Source organism: Zootoca vivipara, chromosome 8, assembly GCF_965207765.1.
Source record: "Zootoca vivipara chromosome 8, rZooViv2.hap1.1, whole genome shotgun sequence".
Taxonomy (NCBI): domain Eukaryota; kingdom Metazoa; phylum Chordata; class Lepidosauria; order Squamata; family Lacertidae; genus Zootoca; species Zootoca vivipara.
In genome coordinates, this window is record NC_142591.1 from 22,387,183 (window position 1) to 22,413,875 (window position 26,693).

General features: G+C 43.8%; 2 protein-coding genes across 3 annotated transcripts in view; one reads left to right on the plus strand and one right to left on the minus strand.

Annotated features, from left to right (window-relative positions):
* The window catches only part of WRNIP1 (WRN helicase interacting protein 1), a 35,291-nt gene extending 27,992 nt beyond the window's left edge, over positions 1-7,299 (minus strand). Inside the window, exon 1 of the mRNA XM_035125399.3 lies at positions 6,425-7,299. Within this exon, the coding sequence (XP_034981290.3) occupies positions 6,425-7,099 (675 nt within the window). The 5' untranslated portion in view covers positions 7,100-7,299. The remainder of the gene's footprint in view (positions 1-6,424) is intronic.
* MYLK4 (myosin light chain kinase family member 4) overlaps positions 1-26,693 on the plus strand; it is an 84,313-nt gene that overhangs the window by 7,929 nt on the left and 49,691 nt on the right. For both annotated transcript variants that reach the window (XM_060278024.2, XM_088675123.1), the window contains exon 2: positions 8,678-8,870. In XM_060278024.2, the coding sequence (XP_060134007.2) occupies positions 8,678-8,870 (193 nt within the window). The remainder of the gene's footprint in view (positions 1-8,677; positions 8,871-26,693) is intronic.

The following is a 26,693-nucleotide window of genomic DNA, read 5'->3' on the forward strand; positions in this document are numbered from 1 at the left end:
TCCTGGCCATAATAGCTGGGGCTGGTGGTGGTCCAACCACTTTTAGAGGGGCATAGGTTCCCCTACCTTGTCCTATTCCATTTTCAGAAACTGGAGATTACAAAGCTGTTGCTGATTCAGGAAAGCATATGTTTTGAAGGCTATCTGAAAAAGTTCAGTTCCTTGTTCATTTATTGCGGGGCAGAATATTCTGCATTCATCTATCCCCAAGCTGTAGCGTGCAGACTGATTTTAGTGCATATTTGATCATATGCATATTGCACTGCATTCAGTAAAGCATACTCTTAAGATATCTGTGTATACAGTTGCAGCCTTAATTACAAGCAACAGGTGTTAAGACATGAGAATACTGGATTCTTTAAAAAACAACAGGAAACATAAATAGAACGTAAATGGAAAGGATTTTTTTCCCCTTTACAGTATGATATACAGCAGCTAACATTTTCAATTCTAACACAGTCCCTCCTAGAAAATAAAGACGGCTGTTTCTTCTTTTTCCCTTTCGGTCAACCTTACACACAGCTATGTACTAATTTTTCTGTGGGATCCACTCTCCCCTACTCTTTCCTTTCAAGAGATAAAAGTCAAAATAATCCAAGTCAGAGAGGAGTTATGCATTTATATCTGAACTTCTGTAATGTTTGCAACTACGTTATACATTGCTTAATTTTCCTTAAAAATTCTTAACCACCTTTCCTGTAAAGGTTTGAGACTGTGCAAGGAGAAAGCAAACAAAAGCTTACTTCTGAGTAACCAATGTGTGATTTAAAATCGACACATGAATCTACCTAAATCTGATTATACCCTGATGCCATGACACAATCTCCTGAAACAAAACATAATGATGGAGTACGTTTCATTTGAAAATATAAAACACAGTAGTAAGTCCCCGACACCTTTCTCACCTTTGAAATTAGAGGGTTCTCTGGAAGGCCCAGAGCAGAAATTTAATCCTTTATTTTCATATAATGTATATCCAATATTAATTAGTCCTAAAACACATGATTGCACTGTGCGCTAGATAGCGGGTCCCAAAGACTTACCAAGATCGGCATCACAATTGCTCTTCCCTACTTAAATGTGTGTATCACCTGGTTCTCAACATTTATTGCTGGTAACTTGACTTCGTGCTGTTAGCTCTCCCTGGCAAAGACCCTCAGGGCTTAGGATGGGGGAACTACATTTATTACAGAAGGCTGCTGCCAGCTGGGAAGAAGGCAGGGGTCTGAACAGCCAAGAAAACCACGCTGCATTTATTTCACAGCCCCATTGCCAACATTCCCAGGAGACCAGCCGTGAAAGGCAGTTCTGCAGGGTGGGGACCACAAACCCAAGGACCACCATGTCGAACTAAGAGCACCAGGCATTGCACATGAAACTTTTGTTTTCTTCCCAGCTCCGTTTGTGGAACGCTCTCCCCAGGGAGGTTCGGCTGGCGCCTTCATTATACACCTTTAGGTGCCATGAAAAGTGTTTCTCTTTAACCAGGCCTTTGGTTGACTGACACCCAATGACCTTTTAAAATGTGTTGGGGAGGGGGGGGGTTATTGGGCTGTTCTTATTTTTTATTTTTATTGTGCATGTAATGTTTATATGGTGTGATTTTTATCATGCGAACTGCCCTGAGACCTATGGATATAGGGAAGTATACAAATTTAAGAAATAATAAATAATAAATTTGTAAGGAGGAGGTTCTCATCAAGGCCAGTGGCAATGAAGAAAATTAGGAGAGCTGTTGTGACAATATATACTTCCATTTCCTAACTTCTCAAGGAGCATCGGATATTTACTGCATTTCTATCCCACCATTTCCCCAAGGGACTCAAGGCTTGCTATACATAATTCTTTCCCCTGACCCTCCATTTTATCCTCACAATAATCCCGTGAGACAGGCTAGGCTGAGAGATTGTGACTGAGCTAAAGTCACACGGCGAGCTTTGTTTCTGAACGGGATTTGAATCTGGGTCTCCCTAGTCCTAATCTAACATGCTAAACCACACTATACCACACTGACCCGCAACGTTATCACAGTAAATTGTGGTTGTTTTTTTTAGGGGGAAGCAGATATAGTTGGGGGAGGATGATGTAGAACTCATACTCTCAACTGAAAATGGTGTATACAGGTCATGTATGCAAAGTGGGATTTAACATATACACAGCAAAAGGGAGCTACCTAGAGAAATTCAGGGCATCCTTGTATTTGGCCCCATCACCTACTGCACACTGCGTCCAGTGATGGGCCCACCATTTGGAAATTTGGAAACTGTAGAAATTAGCCCTGAAGAGTGCAAAAAGAAATCCTTGATTTGGCAGAGATTTTACCAGGAGATTTCCCGGTTCATAACAAACAGCCAAGATAGCTTTGCAGAGTAATCCATTAAACAGTAACTGACCCCTGTCAGGTCAGTCAGATTCGATTACCCTCAAGTCTTCTTGCCTCTATAAACAAGGTAGAGATAACAGGTGCAGGGCGGAGCTTCATAATTTACTGACAATTTCACACAACATCCGTCCTAGTCTTGTTAATGCAGGGACCAAGCTGCTCAATTCTAAATCTACTTCCACCCCCAATAAGTCTTGTTGCAACAACAAATCTCAGCCACGTGTGAAACCCCTTACGCAACTGGTATGGATGATTAGGCACTTAGACCAGAGACAGCCAACCCCCCATTTCCCCAAATGGCATTGCTGCCAAGCCCTTTTGACAAAAATGATGCTTGGCCACATCTATATTTATCTTCTGGGACTGGCAACTACAGATCACGCCTCTCAGTAAGGGAAAGGAGGGTTGGCATAGGCAACCTTGGCTCGCCAGATGTTTTGGAACTACAACTCCCATGACCCCTAGCTAACAGGGCCAGTGGTCAGGGATCATGGGAGTTGTAGTTCCAAAACATCTGGAGAGCCAAGGTTGCCTATGAGGTTTGGCCACTGAAAGCTTATTGCCCCTTCTCAGTGGCTGTTGAACTCCCTTCCTAGAGAAATTAGACTGGCTCCCTGCCAGGTAAATATCTATTTGCTCCAACAGGCTTTTGGGAACTGACTGATTTTACTGAAAGGGCTGGTGCCCTGCTGTTTTTGTTGCAACTATCTGTATGTTTTTAAAACATTACAGATAGACTTAACTCTATCAATGTTTAATTGGTTCCTCCCCCCCTATGTTTTTAGCTGTTCTTGTTTTTATCTGTAAGCCACCTTGAGTCCTTGTCAGGGAAAAGTTAGCATAACTAAACTAAGAATTAAGAATAAGAATGTCCCCAAAATACTTCTGTATTTTTGGACTGAGTTTGAACTCTGACCTGCCACTGAAGTGTGACAGGAAATCACACACCCATGCATTTTAATGCAGGCATGCCTTTAGGGTGTTATTCAGTTCTAATTTTGAAACAATAGTATTCATGGAAATTGTACACAGGGAATCATTTGACCAGCGTTGTTTTCAGATTTTCCTTTCTGAATTGTAATGTGGCCATCTTACGTAACCTTTGTAAGAGATGCTAAGAAATAAGCACCTTTTCCCCACTCATGCTCTCAAGACAAGGGGGATCATAACCAATTATACGGTTTTGGTATTCCAGAATCCATCCCTGCCATGAATTTTCCCACAATCGGTGAAAATCGTCAGTGACAGTAGTCAGTTCTTATACACTGGCAAGCTGCGTCTCTGAAGAAGCAAAGCGTCTCCTTTATGGTCGCACAGATAAGAAGAAGACTTAAATAGGCTGACTTCCCACTGTTATACAGTGGTACCTCTGGTTAAGAACTGAATTCGTTCCGGAGGTCTGTTCTTAACCTGAAACTGTTCTTAACCTGAAGCACCACTTTAGCTAATGGGGCCTCCTGCTGCCGCCGGGCCACCGGAGCACGATTTCTGTTCTCATCCTGAAGCAAAGTTTTTAAACTAAGGTACTATTTCTGGGTTAGCGGAGTTTGTAACCTGAAGTGTTTGTAACCCGAGGTACCACTGTATTGCAGAAGACAAAGATGGTTATAGTGGATGGAAACAGGAGCATCACTTTGCTTATGCTGACAACCCTGTATGCCTGGCACCAGCAATTATAATGGAAACCAATTCAATCTAATACCAGGAATGCCAATAAGATCTGCGCTCGTGTGTCTATGGTAGAAAGTCACAACACTTCAATATGTTCAAAACTAAAATACCCTATTTGTACCCCTGGCCTAAACTACAAATACTTTTGCCCTGTCATGATGAAGTTCGAACTAAAAGCTAAAAGATAAAAATAAGCCCCGTGAAACTTAATACAGATTGCCAAGACAGCATGTTGCTTTGAAGTTAACACATTCCCATCGTCTATTAACTCCATTAACGTAGTATAAGATTGCACATGGAGGACCGAGAACAGCTGGTTTGCAGTATTCAGAGTCAGTTTATTAAGTAATAACATGTCAGGCATCCCCTTACATAACCCTTTTGCATGGGTGTTAAAACAAAAACAAAAAAATGTACAAAAACAAGGTTATACCAAACTTCTGGTTTGGACAGTTCTAAGGTTCATTTGCAACAGCAAAGCTATTCTGTGCTTGGGTTACAGCCGTGGATGTTTCCCTGCTGCATCCCTAGGCTAAAATTGGGTGCTTCATGGCAGACATGCAAAAATCTGAATCTTGCACATTAGAGGGTCATAAATCATAGCATAGCTTACTCAGGTTGCAAACTTGTGTTTAAGCAGCTGGACTAGGCCAAGAAGAAACAGGGGAAAGTTTTTTAAAGTTAATTTGTAGCCCAATAGAACAAATTGATGCTCTTGGTTCATGCTATTTGTCTGTGGGCATATGCACAATGCTAGTATTAAAGGTTTGGGGGTAATTTATCACCACTTCCAATATCCACAGATATGATGGTCACTTCAAGCGTATTTTTCCCTTTTGACCTGAGCGGCTGACACTTAGCCTGAGCTTTTTAGTCTCTTCCTGGAGCAACTTGGGGAATCTTGGAAGACACATGTCCCACGTGCTGTAGCATCAAGGTGTATATACCCTTTCCTCACTTAACTGCTTTATTCCTGATCTGTTCTGATATAGGGTTGCCATATTTCAAGCAGGGTAGATTTGATTTAAATCAAATCGATTTAAATCACTATTTCCAAGATGCTTCTCAGAGTTACCCAAATAACTGGAGCAGGGGTGGGAAATTTGGATGCAACTTTAGGACTTGGCAAATATGGCAAAAGAAAGGCAGACTTTCTCAGTGAAGAGATGCTACTTTTAAACTCATGAGTACACGCTGTATCTCTTTGGTTTTAGGTTCACCAGTTACACAAGAAGGGGGAATGGTATGTGCTGCAGAAGGGGAATGGTATGTGCTTCCTTTTGTTTCAGGGAAGGAAGGCAGTGATGCCCAGTCACAGCAGTGCTGAATCCTAGAGTTCACTTTAAAAAAAAAAGGGGGGGGGGATAGTCCTCAATTCTGCCCTTGAAAAGACCACAAAAATGGCTTTGAATGTGAAATGGAGATGTTATCGCTCCCTCAGTATGCCACGGGTCCTTTACTTGCGATGAGATTTATTATTATTATGCAGGTTGGGAGTGTGTGTGTATGAACCACGCACTCCTTGGAGAAAAAGGTGGACTATAAATGCAATAAATAAGCTCTACTACTTAAGGAAGCTGGAGGGGCAAGCCAAGCCAGATGGAGATGTCAGTCGCCAACCTGGCATCCAGAGATCTCCATGGAGTCGCAATTGGACCCACGCCAGTCGCAAAAACGCACCTGGCGCCTGGCTAATTTCAAACACTGGACTGGATGCAAAAGTAAGCCCTGGTTGTGATCCTGCGTCCCGTGGAGTCTGTCAGAGGGGAGGGCGACAGAAGGTAACAAGGAGTCCACCCCCCCCCATTGCATAATGCTATGTGCATTTGGTTGTTAAACCTATAAAGCCTTGAAAGGCTCAGGACCGCAATACCTCAAGGACCGCCTCTTTCCATATGAACTTACCCGGACCCTAAGATCATCTTCTGAGGCCCTTCTTCGTGTGCCTCCTCCATGAGAGGTCCGGAGGGTGGAAACATGAGAACGGGCCTTCTCTGCAGTGGCTCCCCATCTGTGGAATGCTTTCCCCAGGGAAATTTGTCTGGCACCTTCATTATACACCTTTAGGCGCCAGGCAAAAATGTTCCTTTTTAACCAGGTTGTTCTGATTTACATCCTATGCCCTTTTAAAATGTGTGGGGGTTTTTTGGGATGGGGGGCTACTGGGTTGTTGTTTTTATTTTTATTATGTATTTTGTGGTTTTCTACCTTGATTTTATTTTGTGAACTGCCCTGAGACCCCTGGTGAATAGGGTGGCATATAAAATGAATGGATGGATGGATGAATGAATGGCTGGTGGTTCGAGGAATGGCTGGATTCCTGCACAGCAGGGGGCTGGACTGCTGGACCCTTGCAACTGCTGTACTCACCTTTCCACAACCCGGAGGCCCCCAGAGGATGAGCGAGGGGATTTCGTGCGCTTCCAGCAGGGAGCGCAGGAGCGTCTGTTCGCCCAGCACCTGATCCTGCCCCAAGTAGTCTCCCAGGTGGCTGGGACGCAGCTTGTCCGCCAGGGGCTTTCCTTCCAGCTTTCGGGCCAGGCTTTCCCCGCCCAGCTCGGAGCCACGCGCACCTGAGCCCCGATGATCCTCCCCGTCCGGCTGTTTCTCTCCCGCTTGCGCCAGGGATGGAGATGGAGACGGAGACGCAGCAGTAGCAGTAGCAGCGGCAGCAGCAGAGGCGCCCCGAGGCGTCCCGGCTTTCCCTGCCCCGGAGCTCCTGGCCTTGTGGAAAAGGGAGAACAGCGGGGTTGAACCGGGGCTACCCTTCCCCGCGCGCTCTTCCCCGCTGCTCCTCTCCGGGGAGTTGGAGAGGCGCATTTTCTTCCGGCCAGACGCACCCATCCCCGCGTCCTTTGGGCTGCTGCTGCTACCGCCGTCGATGCCACTTCGCTCCGCATCCTCTGGGACGTCTTCGCCGCCTCCCGCTTCGCCTTGCTGCTGCAAACATCTGTCCAGATGTGAGTTGATGCCGCCGGCGGGGAGCTCCCGCAGGCAAACGGGGCAGCTCACGAGAAGTTCTTCCTGCGCGCCCGCTCCTTCCATTTCCAGGGCCAAGGAAAGGGAGAGGAATCCCACAGAATTAAGGCTGCCCCCTTGGCTTCTCCCCCCTTCCCTCTTGGGAAGGGACCTGCTTTAGGGATCCTCTCCAACGAGAGCCAAACAGCCTAAATCAAACCAGAAGTTGAGCTATAAAAACTTGCCCGGGCAGGAAGAAGAGAAAAGTCAACACCTCCTTTTGCGACAAACCCAGCGGGCTGTCGGGAATCGTAGTTCTTTATGCGGGAGGAGTGTAAAGGTCCTGTCGGGCTCGACTGAAGTTGCGTCCGAGCCATAGCTGTCAAGTTTTCCCTTTTCTTGCGAGGAAGCCTATTCAGCATAAGGGAATTTCCCTTTTAAAAAGGGAGAACTTGACAGCTATGGTCCGAGCTTGAGAGGCGGACGGAAAATGCCATACTGTAATCGCTAACGTTTGTTGTGCATAATGTGCACAGCCTTTTTATACAAATTAGACATACCTTTTACACATTACTCGCTTCAGTATAGGGGCACTCAATGGGCAGGTTTTTCTAGTCCTGTCCCATGGATACCTGCTTCCAAGAAGGTTGCCCCAAGAAGATAGGACTGCACTCTAACCCCCCTGAAATTTGGGCTCCCTCCTGTTCAGGGATATGGGGTTGTGAAAGCTTTCGTAAGCTAAGCATCATCCTCGTTATTAATAGGGATGGCTCTAAGGAATGTCCGTGGTCAAACACTATAAAATAAAGTGCAGTTGTGCATGCTTTTGAAACACTGTGTTTTGTGGCAATCGATTGAAGATTTGCTCAATAGATACATGCAGGTCTGGCTGCTATGTTGTTCTTTTTTTATTAAAGATTTTTTGATTTTTTCCACGCATCATTTTTACAAATCAGAGGGGATGGGTGGGGGTGGGGTCAGGTGCCGATGTTTCTATTTTACTTAATATATGCAGGGTTTGATGTCAGCGTTACTTGTACAGGTTCTCTGTTGTTCGTTTGTGTTCCTTTGGTGGTGAGAGAGGTTGGGGTTGGCCTAGGGCAGGCATCCCCAAACTGCGGCCCTCCAGATGTTTTGGCCTACAACTCCCATGATCCCTAGCTAAGAGGACCAGTGGTCAGGGATGATGGGAATTGTAGTCTAAAAATCTGGAGGGCCAAAGTTTGGGGATGCCTGGCCTAGGGTGTGGTTGTTCATTTGTGATTGGCGGTGGTGGTCTTTGTTATTGTTTTCATGCGTGAGAGGGATGGGTGTTTTGGATCAGGTTAGCCATATTGATTCATATGCTGTTGGTGGATTTTTGTCATTATCTTGTTGGGCTGTGTATGTGATAAAGGGGAGCCATACCGGGGTGAAGGCGTCTTCTTCTATTTGTCCCCGTGTCAGTTTCAGCTTATTGATTAGTTTTTCTAGTAGGGCTGTTTCCCATACTATTTGGTACCATTGGTCCATGCTTACTCCTGACAGGTCTCTCCAGTGTCTGGTTATATTTCTGGCTGCTGAAAGTAGATGGTTTATGAGTTGTTCTGAATACAGTACATGGCTTTGCTGGATGCTAAATTTGCCACCACATAAACACTTTCTGTCTGTTCCCTTTTATTGCAGACAACAGACAGGAGATATTGGGGACCACTCCTATTCGGTACTTCACAGAACCATGATGGAGAAACACATAGTAGCTTACCATTCGAAATTCAAGATCAACCGGATGGATGAAATGAACACGAGGTATTACAACAGCAGGGAGGACACCATGGCGTTCTTCCAAAAATTGGAGACAGTCAAAAGCGAAGAAGAGGTATGTGAAGATTACAAATGTGCACACACATAGAGAGAGAATCATCCATTCACACACGGAATGAAGTAAACACTTGCGTGCGTATAAACTGTTACAAACTATTGGTCTCTTTTCTGTGGCATCAGATGGTTGTTGAACAGAGAAGAATGTTCGTGAACATATTATCTTCTTGGAAATATAAAATTATTCCAAGCAGTGCCGGGCCAATACATTTTGGTGCCTGAGGCGAACCACAAAATGATGCCTCCCTCACCAGCAGGGAAGAAGGGAATGAGTGAAGATGTATGCCAGGAACAGTTAAAGATCTACATTCGGATCTGCTGCCTGTGTGGCTCCTGCCTCATGGCCAGTCTCAATTCAAAGGCTGATTTGACTAAGGATAGTCAAAAAGTTGGTCCACTTGATGATTCCTAGGGTAGAAGTTGTCATGTTGGGTGTAGGGTTGGGGTAATCTCTGTAGAAGGTGCCCGCTTGAGAGATGGAGCTACAGAAGGCTGTGATGGTTTGAAAGTGGTGTATAAATAATTTCAGTAAATGAATACAGTTGAAAGCAGTTGGATAAGTTGGAGGAGGCGACAGGACTGAGAGCTTATGGTTTCCGTGTTGCCTGTGTGAAAGTTTTCAAAGGATTGAAATAAAAGGTGCTATGAGGTTTTGAGGTGCCTTACAATGTACAACCACATGATTATGACCGTATGTGATTATGTTTGTTTTGAAGCCAGCAGGACTGTTTCAGAGCATGTGGCCTTGTGTTTGTGTTAGAAAGCTGTACAGTGGTACCTTGGTTCCCGAACGGCTTAGTTGACGAACAAATCAGCTCCTGAACTCTGCAAACCTGGAAGTAAGTGTTCCGGTTTGCGAACGTTTTTTGGAAGCCAAATGTAAGGTTTTAAACATATAGGCATTGCCCCCATGTTTTATTGCTGCGAGTGACTGGACAAATCCTTGAGCGTAAATTTGGTGCAAAAAGATTGTGCAGTCTAAGATTACAATTTTTAAGGTTGCTGACAGGAGGTTTATTTTGTACATGTTGGGTTGTTTCAAAGGGCAAAGGAAGTAATTTTAAAAGATCCTTGCACTTGGCTCATTGTGAAGGGTGTCTGAAATTAATCTCACACAAGGAGCAATTGCACAACTTTCCTCTAGGTGGAAGTCTCCTCCATGTTGAGCACTCCACAAAATACCGCCCTCCTTCTCCCATCCACTTTTTGTTATATTAAACTAGGGAATCATGCATGAGCAGTGATGAGCACAAGTTTCATATGTGGTTTTAATTAGTTAAAAATAGGTTTCATTAAGAAAAGAAAAAGCCCTGCATGGTTACTTCCAAGTACATGTATTGCATTTGGATCGTGGTGTTGACTGCTAGGTTTCAAATGTAATTCATATGTATTTCCCTTCTACACAAGGCCATCTTTAGCATATGCGCCACCGGGGTGCAAAGATCCGCCCAGCGCCCCCAAATTTAGTTTAGCCCCCCAAATTAACTTTTATTATGCTTATGTCAGACACCACACTTACGCCTTATCTCTTGTTTATGAAAGAAGTGAGGAAAAAGAAATGTGTTTCTTGCTTAGCATTCGTCGTAAAATGAAGAAAAAATGCAGCTCGCAGAATTCATAGTGTGTGCTCTAGGTGCGTTTTTGCAGAAATGGAAAACTAAAATCGCGTGCTGAAAATCGCGTGTAGTAGAGCCCTAAGTACTAAGTAGTGAGTCAAAGAAAATGCCGACAATTAGCGAAAATAAACATTCTTATTTTTAACAATTTCTCTAAACGATTTTGAACTGTAAGTGATAAAATTAAAATGCACTGTTGTGAATGACAAATGCCGCTGCTGGTAAATGAGCGCACAAAGTCGAAAGTCCTTTAGTGAAACAGTAGGTAATACCTAGGTATATATGTATTTTGTTTATCTAGCTTGATCAAAATTATTTATTATTTAATAACAGGTAGATAGTTAAGAGCTTAGATGGCTTCAGTGGTGGGCGCCCCCCAGAATTCAGCACCCAGGTGCCCCACACCCCTTGCACCCCCAGGTAAAGACGGCCCTGCTTCTACATACAGTACAGCCTCATTTGGGTCAGAACTTTCATATTGCTTAAATTGGGGTTGGGGCGACAGGGCAAGTGTGTGGGCAAGAAGGAAAAGAACAGAGAACCCAGGTAAGTGCTGCACTCCTGAAACTTCTCACCACTTAGAGAAGTTGGCAACAGGCAACAGTACTTTTATGCACACAGCCTGAAAAGCACCCTGACCATCTTGAACCCTGACCACTGCAAGCTGGCAGATTGGCTTTCCAATCCAAGCAGTTACAAACTTTAGCCAGTGCTATCGCTAAATTGGCTACACGATTGCAAACCCTCCAAATGTCCCTTTTCCCCAGGGACAGTCCTGGATTTACAGAAGCTGTCCCAGTTTCCAATTTGATCCCAGAATGTCCCGCTTTTCCTTAGGATGTCCCTATTTTTGTCAGAGAAATGTTGAAGGGTATGGTAGGACACCCCTATATTTATTGGAGGAATGTTGGAGGGTATGGAGTTATGTGACACACACACACACACACACACACCCCGAGCCAAGGAAATAAGTAACTGTACAGTACAAACTTTAGAAGACATCTAAAGGCAGCCCCGTACAGAGAGATTTTTTAAATGTTTAATGTTTTATTATGTTTTTATATGTGCTGGAACCACCCAGAGTGGCTTGGGTATGATGATGATGATGATGATGATGATGATGATGATTGAATAAGACGTCCCTATTTTCATTGGCCCCTTGTTGTGGCAAAGGGGTTTGAATAACTCCAAGAAGCTATGAGCTATGTCGTGCAGGGCCAAGATGGACAGGTCATAGTGGAGAGTTTAGACTAAATGTGATCCACCTGGAGAAGGAACTGGCAAACCACTCCAGTATTTTGCCAAGAAAACTCCATGGACGTAAAAAAGGAGGAAGGTTTGAGACGAAAGTGAGAGTTTCCAAGGCATGCTCTGGTTCATGGGATCATGGAGAGTCGAACACGACTAAGGCGACTAAACAAACAACCATTTTCATTGGAGAAATGTAGGAGGTTATGCGATTGTGTGTTCCTTTTGCAATATCATTTCCCAACCTGTTGCTCTTTGGTGGCTATGAGTTAGTATACTTATGTCACAGACGATGAGATGGTCTGAGATTTAAGGTATTAATGGATGGTGTCTGATCTCTTCAAATACACAGTGACACATCACATTCCCTTAGATACAGTATGCTGTGTATTCCTGATTAAACTGGAAGTCTCCCAGCTGTGTTGCACGTAGCTTAATGATTCATTCCGTACAGTTTCCAACACTGCCAACATTCCTGCTGCATGGACCAGATGCTGATATGTACATATCTGGTACTTAGTACTGCAGCATACTATCACCCACTAATATTTATCCGGCCTGAAGAAACTCGGCTTACTTGATTTGGCTCATTTCTGACATTTTTGTTCACAGAGACATAGTTTTGAAATTTTGCAATGTATAACATTATCAAAGAGCTATGAATCTATGTTACGGGGTGAAAAAAAGAGACTCAGACTCACAACACCATATCTAAATATAAGCATATACAGTACATTTTGAAGGGGAGTGTCAGGGGGACTCCCTACAGGGAGCCTCCACCCATCGTCCTGACCAGCACTTTGCCCAGCGACAGCGCTAGCAGTGGGTCAGGGGGAAGCGAGATGGAGGAGGGAAGGCTCAGCAAGGCATCAGAGCCCTGGCAACGCTCTGGGGAACAGACGGTGGAGGAAGGGCTCAGCGAGGCATAAGAGCCCCTGCACCACTCTGACCAACAAGTGGAGGAGGGACGGCTCAAGGAGGCGTCGGAGCCCAGGCACTGCCCCAACCAGCAAGGGGAAGAAGGGGCACAGCTCCTTCTGGCACCCGAATTGAGGCGTGATCCCAACGCAGGGCTAGGGGGTGGTGTTTCGGGGTGCCCAGGCTGGCCCCGAAGCAGAAGGGCACCATTGCCGGATTCTGAGAGTGACTGAGAGTCATGTTTTCTGCTATCTCTGCACTGTAAATAGTATGCACAATAAAACCTTTAAAGACAGGACGGACTGGAGCGTCTTTACTCGGGAGTAGCCGCAACAACTCTCTGACAGGGAGGTTTTTGCTGGTTCCTAAAATAATTGCTTGGTTTGGAATTACAAATGGTTTGTGGAAGACATAAACCATGGGCAGGCAAACTAAGGGCCGGGGGCTGGATCCAGCCCAATCGGCTTCTAAATCCGGCCCGCAGACGGTCCGTGAATCAGTGTGTTTTTACATGAGTAGAATGTGTCCTTTTATTTAAAAAGCATCTTCCCTCTCCCCTCCTTTCTCTACACTTGCTCCAGTTATCCTCTGGAGGGTCCCCAACCCTCTCTAGAGCAAATTGGGAGGATGGGGGGGGGGAGAAGGGAGGAGGAGAAGGTTCCATCACACAACCAGAAGTCTGCTGTGCAAGCAGTTAAGTAAACACGTGCACATTTTTTTGAGAACTGTTGCTGTCTTTTGAACTTTTTTTGTGAAGCCCAAACAACCACCTTACCCCTCAGTACCCCTAGTTTAATGTATCCCCAATTAGAAGAGAGTGGTCAGTTTCTACACAACACCTTGGAGTGCTAATCAGGGCTCACATCTAGTGGGCTGAACAGTAGCATGCCTTCTCCAGGTTCGAATTACAGGTTCCAATTTTAAGTGGAAGTTCTATTCAGTAGCATGTGAGAAGTGAGAAATATTAGCACCTATATTGGCCATTGCCCAATTTTAACATTTAACATATGTAACAGATTTCTACCCCTTGTTTTGATGTCTCTGCCCTCCACCCACACCCAGGTCCCTTGCATCTCCTTGCATCTTTCCCCCGTTTCCTCCCTTTTCAGCTCTTAGAGAGGGATAGAAAAACGATAGAGCAGATGACTTGCAGCAGAAGTTAGGAACTGCTGAGGTTGATGCTCGCAGCCCTAGCCCATTTGAGAATGTCAGATGAATTACCTTCCAAGCGAGGCTCTGCCCATCTTCTCTGCACCTGTTTCACGCTTGTCACTGGGCCATCATGTTGCTTCCCTTATAGGTCCGATTGAGTTTGCCGGTGGATTCCTTCCAGCCGGCAGCACTTCCATGCCTTCCTTAGCTAGGTAGTGCTGGCTGGGCTGAGCAAGGCCACTGAATGAGCCCAGCAAATTTCTCCTAGCAATGCCCCAAACCTGCCCCCAATGCTAAAACATCCCCACCTCCCCAAAATGGGTCTCCTTTCGAAAGGAAAAGCTGTCTGGATTGCTGGTTGCTTCTGCTTCTTAGCCTCATTCCTTTGGCACGTGCTGCGGACTCTGTTACTAAACCACGGAAGCAAGAGAAAGGCCGAAGTATCTGCAGACACACAGGTAGCTGAAATGCTTTTGAGGCGGGTGGATGCAGTTCAACAACAGGCTTGCCGTTTGATACAGAGTCAACTGTTGATAGTTTGCAAAAACAGGTTACGGTGTCCAGGCAACATTCTCTTTATATGCTTAAATTTTTTTCCCTAAGTGTATATCTTCTTTTAGGCTTGCTGTATTTGAAAAACTGATAAAAATGCAATTTTAGAAACTGGAAGAAGGGGACAAAATAGAAGGGCAAGATGATGTATTCTAGAGTTATATATCATAATAAGTTGGTGTAGAATTCTAGACCAGTGGCATATTTTGTCTTCATATTTTGAAATGTTGCATCCCTTCCACCTTCACGGTCATCCTAAATTCTCATTGATCCATGAAACACCCTCTAGTGACCTCTGCTGGGAGAGACAATGTTTGTAGTTAGCTAAACTGTTACATGTACCATTCATTATCAAGTCAACCCACTATTTGAACCCTCTATCAGTTGGTATGCATGTTTTGGTCTCCTACGTTCTCTCCACTGAAAAGTATTTACAATTGGACTTCTCCATTCCAACGGGCAAATTTTCATTATTTTACCCATTATTCGGCAGAGAGGTCACCATGTCTTCTCTTTCCCCTCTCCCTTTCCCCAGGCAGGAACAGATTTCCCATAGGATCGATTCCTATTTCATGATTGCAAAATAATGGTTTTTATAGATGAATGCATATATTTATTTTTATTCCTCAGTTAAGGACTCAAAGCTGTAAAATGATTCAGTTAGGAAAAAATGGTAAGCATGGTTTCGCTCAGTGGTGATGGAGCGGGGCAAATATAGGTGGAATAACACTCCTCTTTTGCGATCAAGTACATCGCTTGGAGATGCTCCTTTGCCCAGTGTTGTCATTGGAGACACAGCTGGCCTTCCAACTCTGGCTGGTTCAACAGTCATGGTTGTTCTTGGACCAAGATAGTCTGGAATCAGTAACCCATGCTCTGATGACCTTGCATGTGCCTTACATAGTGCTGTCCATAAAGACTGTCTGGAAGTGGTGAAGAATGTGGCTGCCTTGTTCCTCACTGGAACAGCCAGACTGGAAGGTGTAATACCTATCCTAAATAATAATAATAATAATAATAATAATAATAATAATAATAATACTGTACAGTGGTACCTCGACATCCGACTGACTTGACTTCTGAAGGTTTCGACTTCTGAAGTCGGCAAACCCCGAAGTCTTGTTGCCTTGTGCGCATTCTGCGCCTGCGCAGAAGCGGGGCGCGGGGTCCACGCATGCGCAGAGGCGCGAAATCACGCTTCGCGCATGTGCAGAACGGGCGCTTCAACAACTGAAGACTTCGACTTACGAAGAGCGCTGCGGAACGGATTGTCTTCGTAAGTTGAGGTACCACTGTAATAATAATTTATTACCTCTGGCCGGGACTCCCCAGCCACTCTGGGCGGCTCCCAACAGAATATTAAAAACACGATAAAAAAAAATCAAACATCAAAAACTTCAGATGCCTTCTAAAAGTCAGATAGCTGTTTGTTTCCTTGACATCTAGTGGGAGGGCATTCCACAGGGCAGGCGCCACCACCGAGAAGGCCCTCTGCCTGGTTCCCTGTAACCTCACTTCTAAATGCACTCAATTGGCTGCCTCTGGGCTACCAGACCCGGTTCAAGGTGCTGGCAAGGCCCTAAATGTTTCAGGTATTTATAGCAGCACCTTTTTCAATACCAGTCAATTCAATCCTTGAGAGAAGCATCACGACACCCCAAGATTGCACAGTATGGGATTGGATGAAAGTCTTCCCTGTGGTAGAATTTGAACTTTGGACTAGGTGGAGAGGTATGGGTATCTCTTTTTTTGACTGGCAGTTCCAGTTTTTACTTACAGTGAAATATTATTCCAGGACACCTCCCATAATCCCTAGGTAGAAGGACTAGTGGTTGGGATGGTGAGTGTTGTGGTCCAAGAAATCTGGTGACCCAATTTGATGCTGGTAGAAGTTGTAGCTCTTCTTGTGATGTGAGAAGTTACAGATGCCAATGAAAATAGTTTCTGTGAACCCCTCATGGTTGCAAAGTGGCTTATCCTTTGGGGTTGGAAGGACAAACTCCCAGCATCCACCACTCAGCTGGTCTGAAGATCGTCCTGTCCTTTGCACATTTGAACATGTCCAATACATATATTCTAGAAAGTTGTTTGCCAGTTTGCTATGCTTTTGGACACCCCTTAAAATATAACCAAATTTTGCATGATGGTTTCTGAGACCAAGGAGCAGGCTTCTGTAGATATATGGTAGCTGGACACCACTTGGAATCAAGATGGCAGAATGAGCCATTCAAAACGGCACTGCTTTTTGAGTGTGTGTCTTGGAATTCCCAGGCAATGCTGAATATTAAGCTGCTGCTATCTCATCAATCTCATTTTGCTGTCTATCTGGGCACATGGACTACTAATAGTAATATATATGTTTAACTTAGAATTGAGGGAATACTTTTATTGATACTGTAATGTGATCTGGCAATATTTCTTCCGTTGTTCTTTTGTCATATTTGCAAAATATAAAATTATTAAGGGGCTTAAAAATAAAAGAGTCACACTTGTTTTATATTTTCTTTCCAATTCTGCTGTGTTATAGCTTCACCTGAGGCTGGAACTGTCCAGCGGCTGCTATTACATGCAAACCTGCCACCCATTTTGATATTTATTGCACCTTTGTGTGTCCATCCAAATTTATTGGAGAATTCTGCCATTCCCATATTGATTCTCTGGCATGGAATATATGCTGAGCCATATAAGACGGGGCAGTATGAGATCATTAACTATGGCTGTATCCTAACTCAAAGAGCATTTTAATTTTTGATGGCTTCTCTGCAACAGTGAAGTAAAAACTTACTTTCCAAGTGTCCGGGTTTTTCAGGGACAGTCCTGGAATTATAGAAGCCATCCCGGTTTCTGATTTGATCTTAGCATGACTCTTTCCCCCCTTCTTCCTCCCCTCCACGTCTTGGATAACAATTGAAAATGGTGTGTGTGTGTGTGTGTGTGTGTGTGTGTGTGTGTGTGTGTGCAGTTACAAAAATGGAATCCTATTTATACGGAAAATAAAATCCCTGCACCAAATGAATGAAGCTGCCATACAAATCCCTTCCTTTAACTTTGAAAGAAAAGATCACCAATGCACTTTAAATTTTTTAATTGCAATGCTTCTGCAGCCAGCCATTCACTAGGAAACAAGAATGTTGATTCCTTTATTGTAAATGGAGCCTTATTATTATTATTGCGTCCTGCCTTTTTCCCTGACAGGGACTCAAGGCAGCTTACTTCTAAAATGTTATTTCATTTCATTTATCTGTGGAAGGTATTGCACGTGATCTTTCCCCTCACACATTTTTCTTGATCTCACCGCACACAAAGACATCATATATATACACATCTACATCGGCCACCTTCAGCCATTTACAACCTCACCGCCAAACCTACAATCCTGTGAGGTGAGATCAAATGTGGGAGAGGCTTCCTGATAAAGAATAGGATGTTCCCTATATTCATCAGAGCAATGTTGGGTGGGTAAATAAAAAATAAATGCGGTAAACCAAGCATTTAAACCACCCAACTGTAAGCCACCCAACTTGGCCAACAAGACTCAAATAAATGAAATCAATCTCATAGGCCTACATCGTGAAAAAGAGAGAATGTGTACATTTTGATTCAGTTAGGTACAGCTTGCTAGAAAGGCGGATTGTGACACAGGTCTCGGCATATGCGCTTGTCAATCAAAAGAAAGACGTGTTTCTCACATTGCTTGAGGCTTGGCATCTGTTTCCTCTTACATGTCGCACTTGCTATGTGTTAGACACTTGTCTGCTGAATAAAAATAAGATCTAAGAATTTGTTAATTAGTCCCACCAGATCTGGATGTCTGTGTACAAGCACTTCATTACTCTTTTTTTAAATATTAATCTTTATTCTTATCTGGTTACATTCAACGACCTTCAAGGAAACCTGACCCCATAGCTATATTCCAACGCCACAAAGGGTAACACAACATCCAGCAGATGCCATTAATTCCTTAATTAATGTGTGTGTGTTCTACGAGCCATGGTATTTTCAAACACTGTTTCCGACTCATGCCAATCATAGAAATGTTCCTTCTGGAATTGCACCTTGAAATATTAACTTGGTTGAGTTGGATGCATTCAAGATAGATAGAAAGGGCAATGAACAATGACCAACCACCATTGACCAAACTGTAACTAGTGATGCCACAGAAATGTGTTTTGGAGGCCAAAAAATGACCGGGTCAAAAATGACCGGATATCTTTTTGTACAATTTTTTGATGCTGGAGAATTGCATCACAGCATTTGGAGAAATGCAGATGTTAAAAACTAGCATCAATGTATTTGATACTTTACAGAATTACATAGTCAAAAATAGACAGACCCTGCCCCCAAGGAGCTTACAATCTAGAATCTAGAAGTTGAACTCAACAAACGGAGGAGAGGAAGATATTAGTTTAGGACGAAGATGGATATGGACCAACCTCTTTCAAAAAAAGATTACATTTGCATGTGAGGATTGAAACGATAAGCATGGTACAACCACGTACATTGTCGTGGCAGTGGAAAACATCCTATATTCACTGAGTGCTTCACTTTTACGAGAGTCAAAGGACCCCTCTCTTTTCCTGCACAAGACTGCTTTGTATATTTAAAGAAACAACAAAGATATCCATACCACTTTCTATTGGCCTGACTCTCATTTGTGTTGCAGCATTTCTGGCAGCCAAAAGAGACCTTAAAATGAACTTAGCTCTCGTTTACACCCACTTTAAATCCCTTTTACATTGCCAGAAAATGAAGAGGCTTTTATATACAGTATCTGAGAATGTTGCTGGCCCCTCATTAAATGGGTTAGTCTCATTTCATTCATCATTCATATTTTGGTATAGTGATTCTTCATGCCATCTGTCTGGGTTACGTGCCCATGTGGAAGAGCTAGGTCAGTTTTTATCTGTTAATGATAAGGTGGGTTGGATGTTAACACTTGGTGTGGGTCTCTTCTCTCACATTATGTGTAGCTTAAGTGTCAAAACTCTGAAAACCTTTGAGCAGCAAGGCTTCATATCATTGTAATGTCTATTTCTTAATGCACCTGAGTATTCCATTCATGTTTTAAAATAATTGGGTGGGGTTTAAAAATTCTTTATCCTCAGATATATATTTTTTGACAAATTTCCATCAACGCAGCATATTGTGTTGCTGAGTAAATTCAGGAAAATTCAGGAAAATAGTATCAAATGCTATGGATTTGGTGTTTTTGAGTGTTAGCTACAGTAACAGCTATATAGTGTATAGCTAAATTTCAAAAATGCAAAATGTTGTGCTTGTTTCCTACAGAGAAAACTATACTACCCCTTTAATTCACTTGAATTGACTTTGCGTACTATGTAGAGTTTTGAATGCTTAGGATATGACTGCATGCCCTCCAACATTTCTCCGATTAAAATAGGGACATCCCATTCCATAATGATAATTTTACTATTTATACTCAAACATCTTATTGGGTTGCCCCAATGAGTCCAGCATTTCTTGGATGAAAACAGGGATGTCCAATTTCACAACAACAACAACAACAACAACAACATTTTATTATTTACACTCCACCCATCTGAATGGCACTCTGAGCAGCTTCCAATATATGTAAAAACATAATTGAACATTAAAAATCTACCATACGGGGCTGCCTTCAGATGCCATCTAAAGTTATTTATCTCCTTGGCTTTGGGGGGGGGGAGTTGCTTCCTACCTGCCCATGTTTTAATTAAATCTTATGTCAAGATTTAATTGCCAGTCTGGTTAACTTTTGTACATGGAATAGGGGAGACATCTTTTCCTTTGCGCCAGGCAGCAAATTGTCTTGGTTGGGGACCCACATGTTGTGGGGAAGGAGGGGAGAAATTGACTTTGTCATGGCTACTGGTGCATGGACAATGAAGTTTGTTAGCAAACAGAAGAAGGCAAACTGCTCTGAGTTACGCTTCATGAATGCCAGCATCAAATAGAGAAGTAGCCTGCCAGGAACTTGGGAAGGAAACATTAAGGTAGCAGTGACCTCCAGTGGTGGAAAAATATCCTAAGGATAATGGTTCGTTGACATCTGAAGCCATGCACAGAACAGGACAGAACTTTTCAGCTGTGTTAGGGATTTTCTGACCCGAGAGTAACAGTGGAGCTTACTTTCATGTAAATGTGTATAGGATTGCACAGTTCTGAATCCAAATATCGAAATTGCTCTGAACCTCCTGACTTCCCCCCATCTCTTCCATGGGTCCTAACGGTATTATTTACAACTGCATATCAATACTTATCCAAATTTTTAATCCTTCTAAATTATCCATGCTTTCCATTACTTTGCAAGTGTGTTTAAAATCCTGCTAATGTCTTAACCTGCTTACAGTGGTCTCGTAAATAAATTATAAACTTTTCCCATTCCTTTTCTCTTCTCCTTGGTGATGTTGGTTTTTCATTGCATTTTGTAAATTTGTGTTTTTTAAAAAAATTTGATTCCGTAATCCATTTTGAAAGGTACGTGTAAAAGCACTAGTATGAATTATAAGTAATAAACAGAAAGACCAAAGACTGGCACCGGCACCCAAAATTCAAGTACTTGGGGAATATCCACTAATGACGCCAGCCCTGCTCCTCATCCCCATACCAGCATACTTGCCAAGTTCCTGTCTGAGAAATAAGGGACCGGACCGGAAGTAGCAGACTGGAAGTAGCGCTGCTGCCATTTTGGAACTGGGCAGAGCATGCTCAGAAGCAACTTTTGATGCTGCTTTGCCCAGTTCCAAAATGGCCACCGTGCCAGAGGTCGCACTGCAGCCATTTTGGAACTGGGCAGAGCTGCATCAAAAGTCGCTTCTGAGCATGCTCCACCCAGTTCCAAAATGGCCACCGCGCCAGAATAAACCGGGAAAAAACAAAAAAATCCATTTTTTCAGCTGGGAACAGCTGGGAAAACGGGGGTTTCCCGGGGAATACGGGAGACTTGGCAGCTATGCATACCAGGCCGCTGAGTCTGAAAGCTGACCGCCATTTAAATTACCCACAATGCCCACAGCATGCTGTCACTTCACAGCACTGCGGAAAATATACTGCACCTTCTGTGGTCGCTTAATGCGGGGATGTTTCTTGGTCTGACCTTTTCTGCAGTTAAAGAAAATGTTTATTGTCATTCCAGCATACACCTGTATATAGGCAGTAAGAAACAGCTGGAAAGGGTTTAACTTCAGGACAAAACAAATATTATTTTTCTTAATATAAGGCCATGTGGGTATTTTGCATTGGTCGGAAAGCTAATGGAAAGAGATGTCTGTTTGTTTAAAAGCTTTTCATTCTGTCCTCCAGTCACTGTAGAAATTCAGGGCAGTGCACAATTAGATTGGACATGAAATGTAGAAATAAAACAACAGGGGGGCAAATCTTAAAACATGCAATAAGTTATAACAATGTATCTGTGAGGCAAGTTTCTATGTGGAGAGGTTTTTAGAGACAGGTTTCCACTACTGAAAAGGTCCTTCCCTTTGTTGCCACCAAGGCCAGATTTACGTATAAGCTAAACAAGCTATAGCTTAGGGCCCCACTCTCTTGCCCCCCCCCAAAAAAAATGTAAAGAAAAAAAATACAATTACGTTGATAAAATACATATTTTGTTATGTGCAAATGGCTTTAGATACCTAGTGGGTCCATAAATTACCATATACTGTAGCATATATTCAACACAGAAAACAGTGACAATTTGTTGTTGACAAAGGACAGCTGGACATATAAAGGGCCCCATGACCTTTAGTAGCTTAGGGCCTCATCAAACTTAAATCTGGCCCTGGTTGCCTCTTAGCATAATTCTGCTAAAAGTGCCTGAGGAACAGTCTAGGTCTGGGTAGGATGATAAGGGAAGAACCTGGCCTTCCGTTATTTGGCCTTTCTGTGAACAAAAGGAGGAGAAACCCAAACTTCCAGCCCCCAGTAAATTGCAGCAGTGATGCAGATGAGATTCAGAGCCAAAACGGAGAAGTTACCAGCTAACATGGACTGTGTTGCCGTGCTTTGCCCATTAGGTAAAAAGCACCTCTCTGTGCCAGACTCAAACATGCCTTGCAAAGTTGTGTGAATGATTTCATTGCAGTTTGTATGCTAAGGATAAAGATAACTTGACACACAGTCAGGAACAGAACTAAGTTCTGCAGCTTTAATTGCAGGTTCTATTATAAGTGTGTGTGTGTGTGTGTGTGTGTGTGTGTGTGTGTGAATGATGTAAACAGTAGTCATAGGAGAGTCCAAGTGGTTGTGGGATCACATGAGGAGGGAGAGTCCAGTCCTTCTTCTCCTGCTATGGTTCTGGCTGAAACTAGCAACAAGCTGCTTTTTGCATCCTACTGGGGGCACAATTTTGACTGGGACCACCCTCCCCACTACCAGGTTAATGCCACATCCTGTTTGGCCCCGAGGGAACGATCTGCACATTCATGCAAATCGCCACTTACCTGTTGCCAAAGACAAGTGAACATTGCTGATGGACAGGGACGAGTTGCTGTCCTTAATCTCCCTGTCCTTTTGCTTGCATACTTTCATTTATACATCTGTTCCCTCCTCCGGCATTGATTAAGAACAGTCTGCCTGCTCCACCTCCCAGGTCTTTGCTGCCAGGTCTTTGCAATGTATGTCTTTCCAAAAAAAACATCTCCTGCAATTTAGTCAATTGATTTAAGTAGGGTAGCGGCATTGCAGGCACAAGGAAGGACAATGTGTGCTATATAGCACGCAAGGGAAGGGGAACTTTAATGCTTTTGTTTGGTAGATAACTTGATCGGGTATAATAAACTAGATTTTCACTGAGCTGGAAAAATAATAATCCATCTATGGCTTAGCAGGAGAAAGGATTGCATGACTCTTGTTTGCTTCACAGTTGGAAGTAAAGTGATGAGGAAATCTTTCCACTTTTCTCTTGCACTGTGGATAGCAAGAATATTTTGATCCAAATTGGTGTTTTAACCTCATAAGGGATGTGCTGGTGAGGAGACTTGAACCACTTAACTTCCCCGTGACCTGTCAAATTGGGCACTTTGCTTTCATCCTGATTCCAATACCAGAAGTAAGCTGGACAGGAGGAGGGGAAAATTGCCTTAAGCAATGGACAGAGAGCAGAAAGAATGGGACCTCTCAGCTGTGCCTGCATTCCCAACTTGATGTTGCTGAAATTAGACTCTCTACCTGTAGGCTCTAGGGACGCAGGTGGTGCTGTGGTTTAAACCACAGAGGCTAGGGTTAGCCAATCAGAAGGTCGGCGGTTCGAATCCCCACGACGGGGTGAGCTCCCGTTGCTCGGTCCCAGCTCCTGCCCACCTACCGTAGCAGTTCAAAAGCATGTCAAAGTGCAAGTAGATAAATAGATACCGCTACAGCGGGAAGGTAAATGGCATTTCCATGCGCTGCTCTGCTTCACCAGAAGTGGCTTAGTCATGCTGGCCACATGACCTGGAAGCTGTACGCCGGCTCCCTCGGCCAATAAAGCGAGATGAGCACCGCAACCCCAGAGTCGTCCACGACTGGACCTAATGGTCAGCGATCCCTACCCTACCTACCTGTAGACTCTACTTGCCCATAGAGAAGTATCATTTCAAATATATGTGGCTACCACAATCACATCTAATTTTGCCAGGCTTGTAGTGTGCATGCCAGCTGTTTTAACCTTCTTTTCAAGGTTAATCAGTTAAAAATAGAGGTTTGCAGAATCCAGCTCTAGAAACTGTCATGCAGACCTTCCAATATCTTCTTGGCTGGGCACACAACACCTGCTTACTGTCTGAGTAACCTGTCTTCAGGGACTCTCTGGAGACCCTGGCCGCATACAGATTAAGGATGTGGCTTTGAGGTCCAATTAAATGCTTCTCGTGGGCATCTAGAAATAGCCTGCCTACTTGTTGGAAGCTGGAAAGCAGAGGAAAACGTGACTTGCGCAGGTGCCAGGAGGAAAAGGTGGCAAATGGAGCGCCCCTTCGATGAGCTAGACATGTGCCTCCTTCCATGTAGGGTTTGTGCAGTTGTAACACGGACATCAGGTTTCATGTCCATGTGAGAGATAATGGACCTTTGAAGAGATGTTGACAGCGTTTGTGCATCATGGAAATTTGGAAACCTGTCGCTGTCAACAGAGCAGCAGGTGCTGGTGCAGCAGAAACTCCAGCTTCTGACTCGGAAAGTGGTGGTGTAAGCTGGCCGTTGGAATCCTGTGTGTTCCGGCGAATGCATTTGCCTATTTTGAGCCGTTACTGTTTCCGTGATGACTTTTCTCCGCGTGTTGTGTTTTCAAAACGATTAAAAACACCTGAGTTCTAGCCAAACCCAGCAAGTAAAGTTTTAAAGGGAGGAAAGATATTTATCCCCAAATGCTCTCTCTGTGCATGTTCGTGTGCATGTGTGTGAGAGAGACTTTTATTAGCCAGATTCCTGCTTAAATCTTGCCAGCAGAAGGGCAAAGTGGAAATTAGCTAAACGCTTCCTGCTTAAGAATTGTGATAACTTTGCTATAATTTGAGTTGTGTTGTTGTTGTTGTTGTTGTTGTTGTTGTTGTTGTTGTTGTTGTTGTTGTGTGTATGGCAGAGGGCCTTCTTGGGGGTGGCGCCCGCCCTGTGGAACGCCCTCCCATCAGATGTCAAGGAAATAAACAACTACAACATCTGAAGGCAGCCCTGTTTAGGGAAGTTTTGAAGGTTTGATGTTTTATCGTGTTTTTAATATTCTATTGGGTGCCACCTAGAGTGGCTGGGGAAACCCAGCCAGATGGGTGGGGTATAAGGTTGCCTTGTCCTCTAGGCTATGCTATGGGTTATATATATATTTACAACAACTTTAGTTTATGTTTTATTTGAAGAAAGTGTATTTTATCGGCTGTGTTGCCTTTGAAATTACTGCTTTTATTGTAATGTTGTAGGTATTTTTTTGACATTTTAAACCACCCAGGTGGCTCTGTGGGTTAAACCACTGAGCCTAGGACTTGCTGATCAGAAGGTCAGCGGTTCGAATCCCTGTGGTGGGGTGAGCTCCCGTTGCTCGGTCCCAGCTCCTGCCAACCTAGCACTTCGAAAGCACATCAAAATGCAAGTAGATAAATAAGAACCGCTACAGCGGGAAGGTAAACGGCATTTCCGTGTGCTGCTCTGGTTCGCCAGAAGTGGCTTTGTCATGCCTGGCCACATGACCTGGAAACTATACGCCGGCTCCCTCGGCCAATAATGCGAGATGAGCGCGCAACCCCAGAGTCGGTCACGACTGGACCTAATGGTCAGGGCAGGGTCCCTTTACCTTTACCTTTAAGTGATGCTTATGCATTAGAAAAGCAGAAATATCTATCTATATTCCCATCTATCTATCTCCAATGTTGTCTGTGCTTGAGTAGAATGGACTTCTGCTTCTGCAGTGGGACTTTTTCTCCTTCCCCCTCCAGCTCCAAATCTGCTTCATAGGGTTGGAGGAAAGTGAATTCTTGCTGTGTGAGGAAAAGTCCTTTCATGTAACATTGGATTCTTCCTGAAATTAAAAAAACAACAACATTACAGTAAATGTTAATTAGCATATGAATCTGATCTTTTGTGGATCTGGAGCTGGCTGAGTTTTTAGTATGCAAAATTCACCCGAAGTGCTGCATCAGAGTGAATGAAAGGACATGAGAGGAGATGGCATGAAACGTTCTTAACAATAGTTAATAATAATAATAATAATAATAATAATAATAATAATAATAATAATTTATTATCTATACCCTGCCCATCTGGCTGTGTTTCCCCAGCCACTCTGGGCGGCTCCCTACATAATATTAAAAACACGATAAAACAGCAAACATTAAAAACTTCCCGAAACAGGGCTGCCTTCAGATTTCTTCTAAAAGTCATTTAGTTGTTTATTTCCTTGACATCTGATGGAAGGGCATTCCACAGGGTGGGTGCCACTACCGAGAAGGCCCTCTGCCTGGTTCCCTGTAACCTCACTTCTCGCACTGAGGGAACCGCCAGAAGGCCCTCGGCACTGGACCTCAGGGTCCGGGTTGGACGATGGGGGTGGAGACGCTCCTTCAGGTATACTGGGCCAGGGCCGTTTAGGAATAGCTGGGTTATGAGGAAAAGAGAGCAAGGAAAGGAGAACTGGGAACACAGAAATGGAAGGATTGGTTGGTGGGGTGGGAAGTAAAATGTAAACAATGTTTTGCAGTAAAGAGCAACTTGCTTGAAATCTACAACCAGGCCTGATCTCCCCCTGGCTGTGCCTAGAATTAGAACAGAATCGTATTTAAAAACAGATGTCACTCAGGTCCTTAGGAAGGGTGTAATAGTAGCCACAGAAGTAAATAGATACTGAGTCCCACCAAGTGACACAAATATAACCT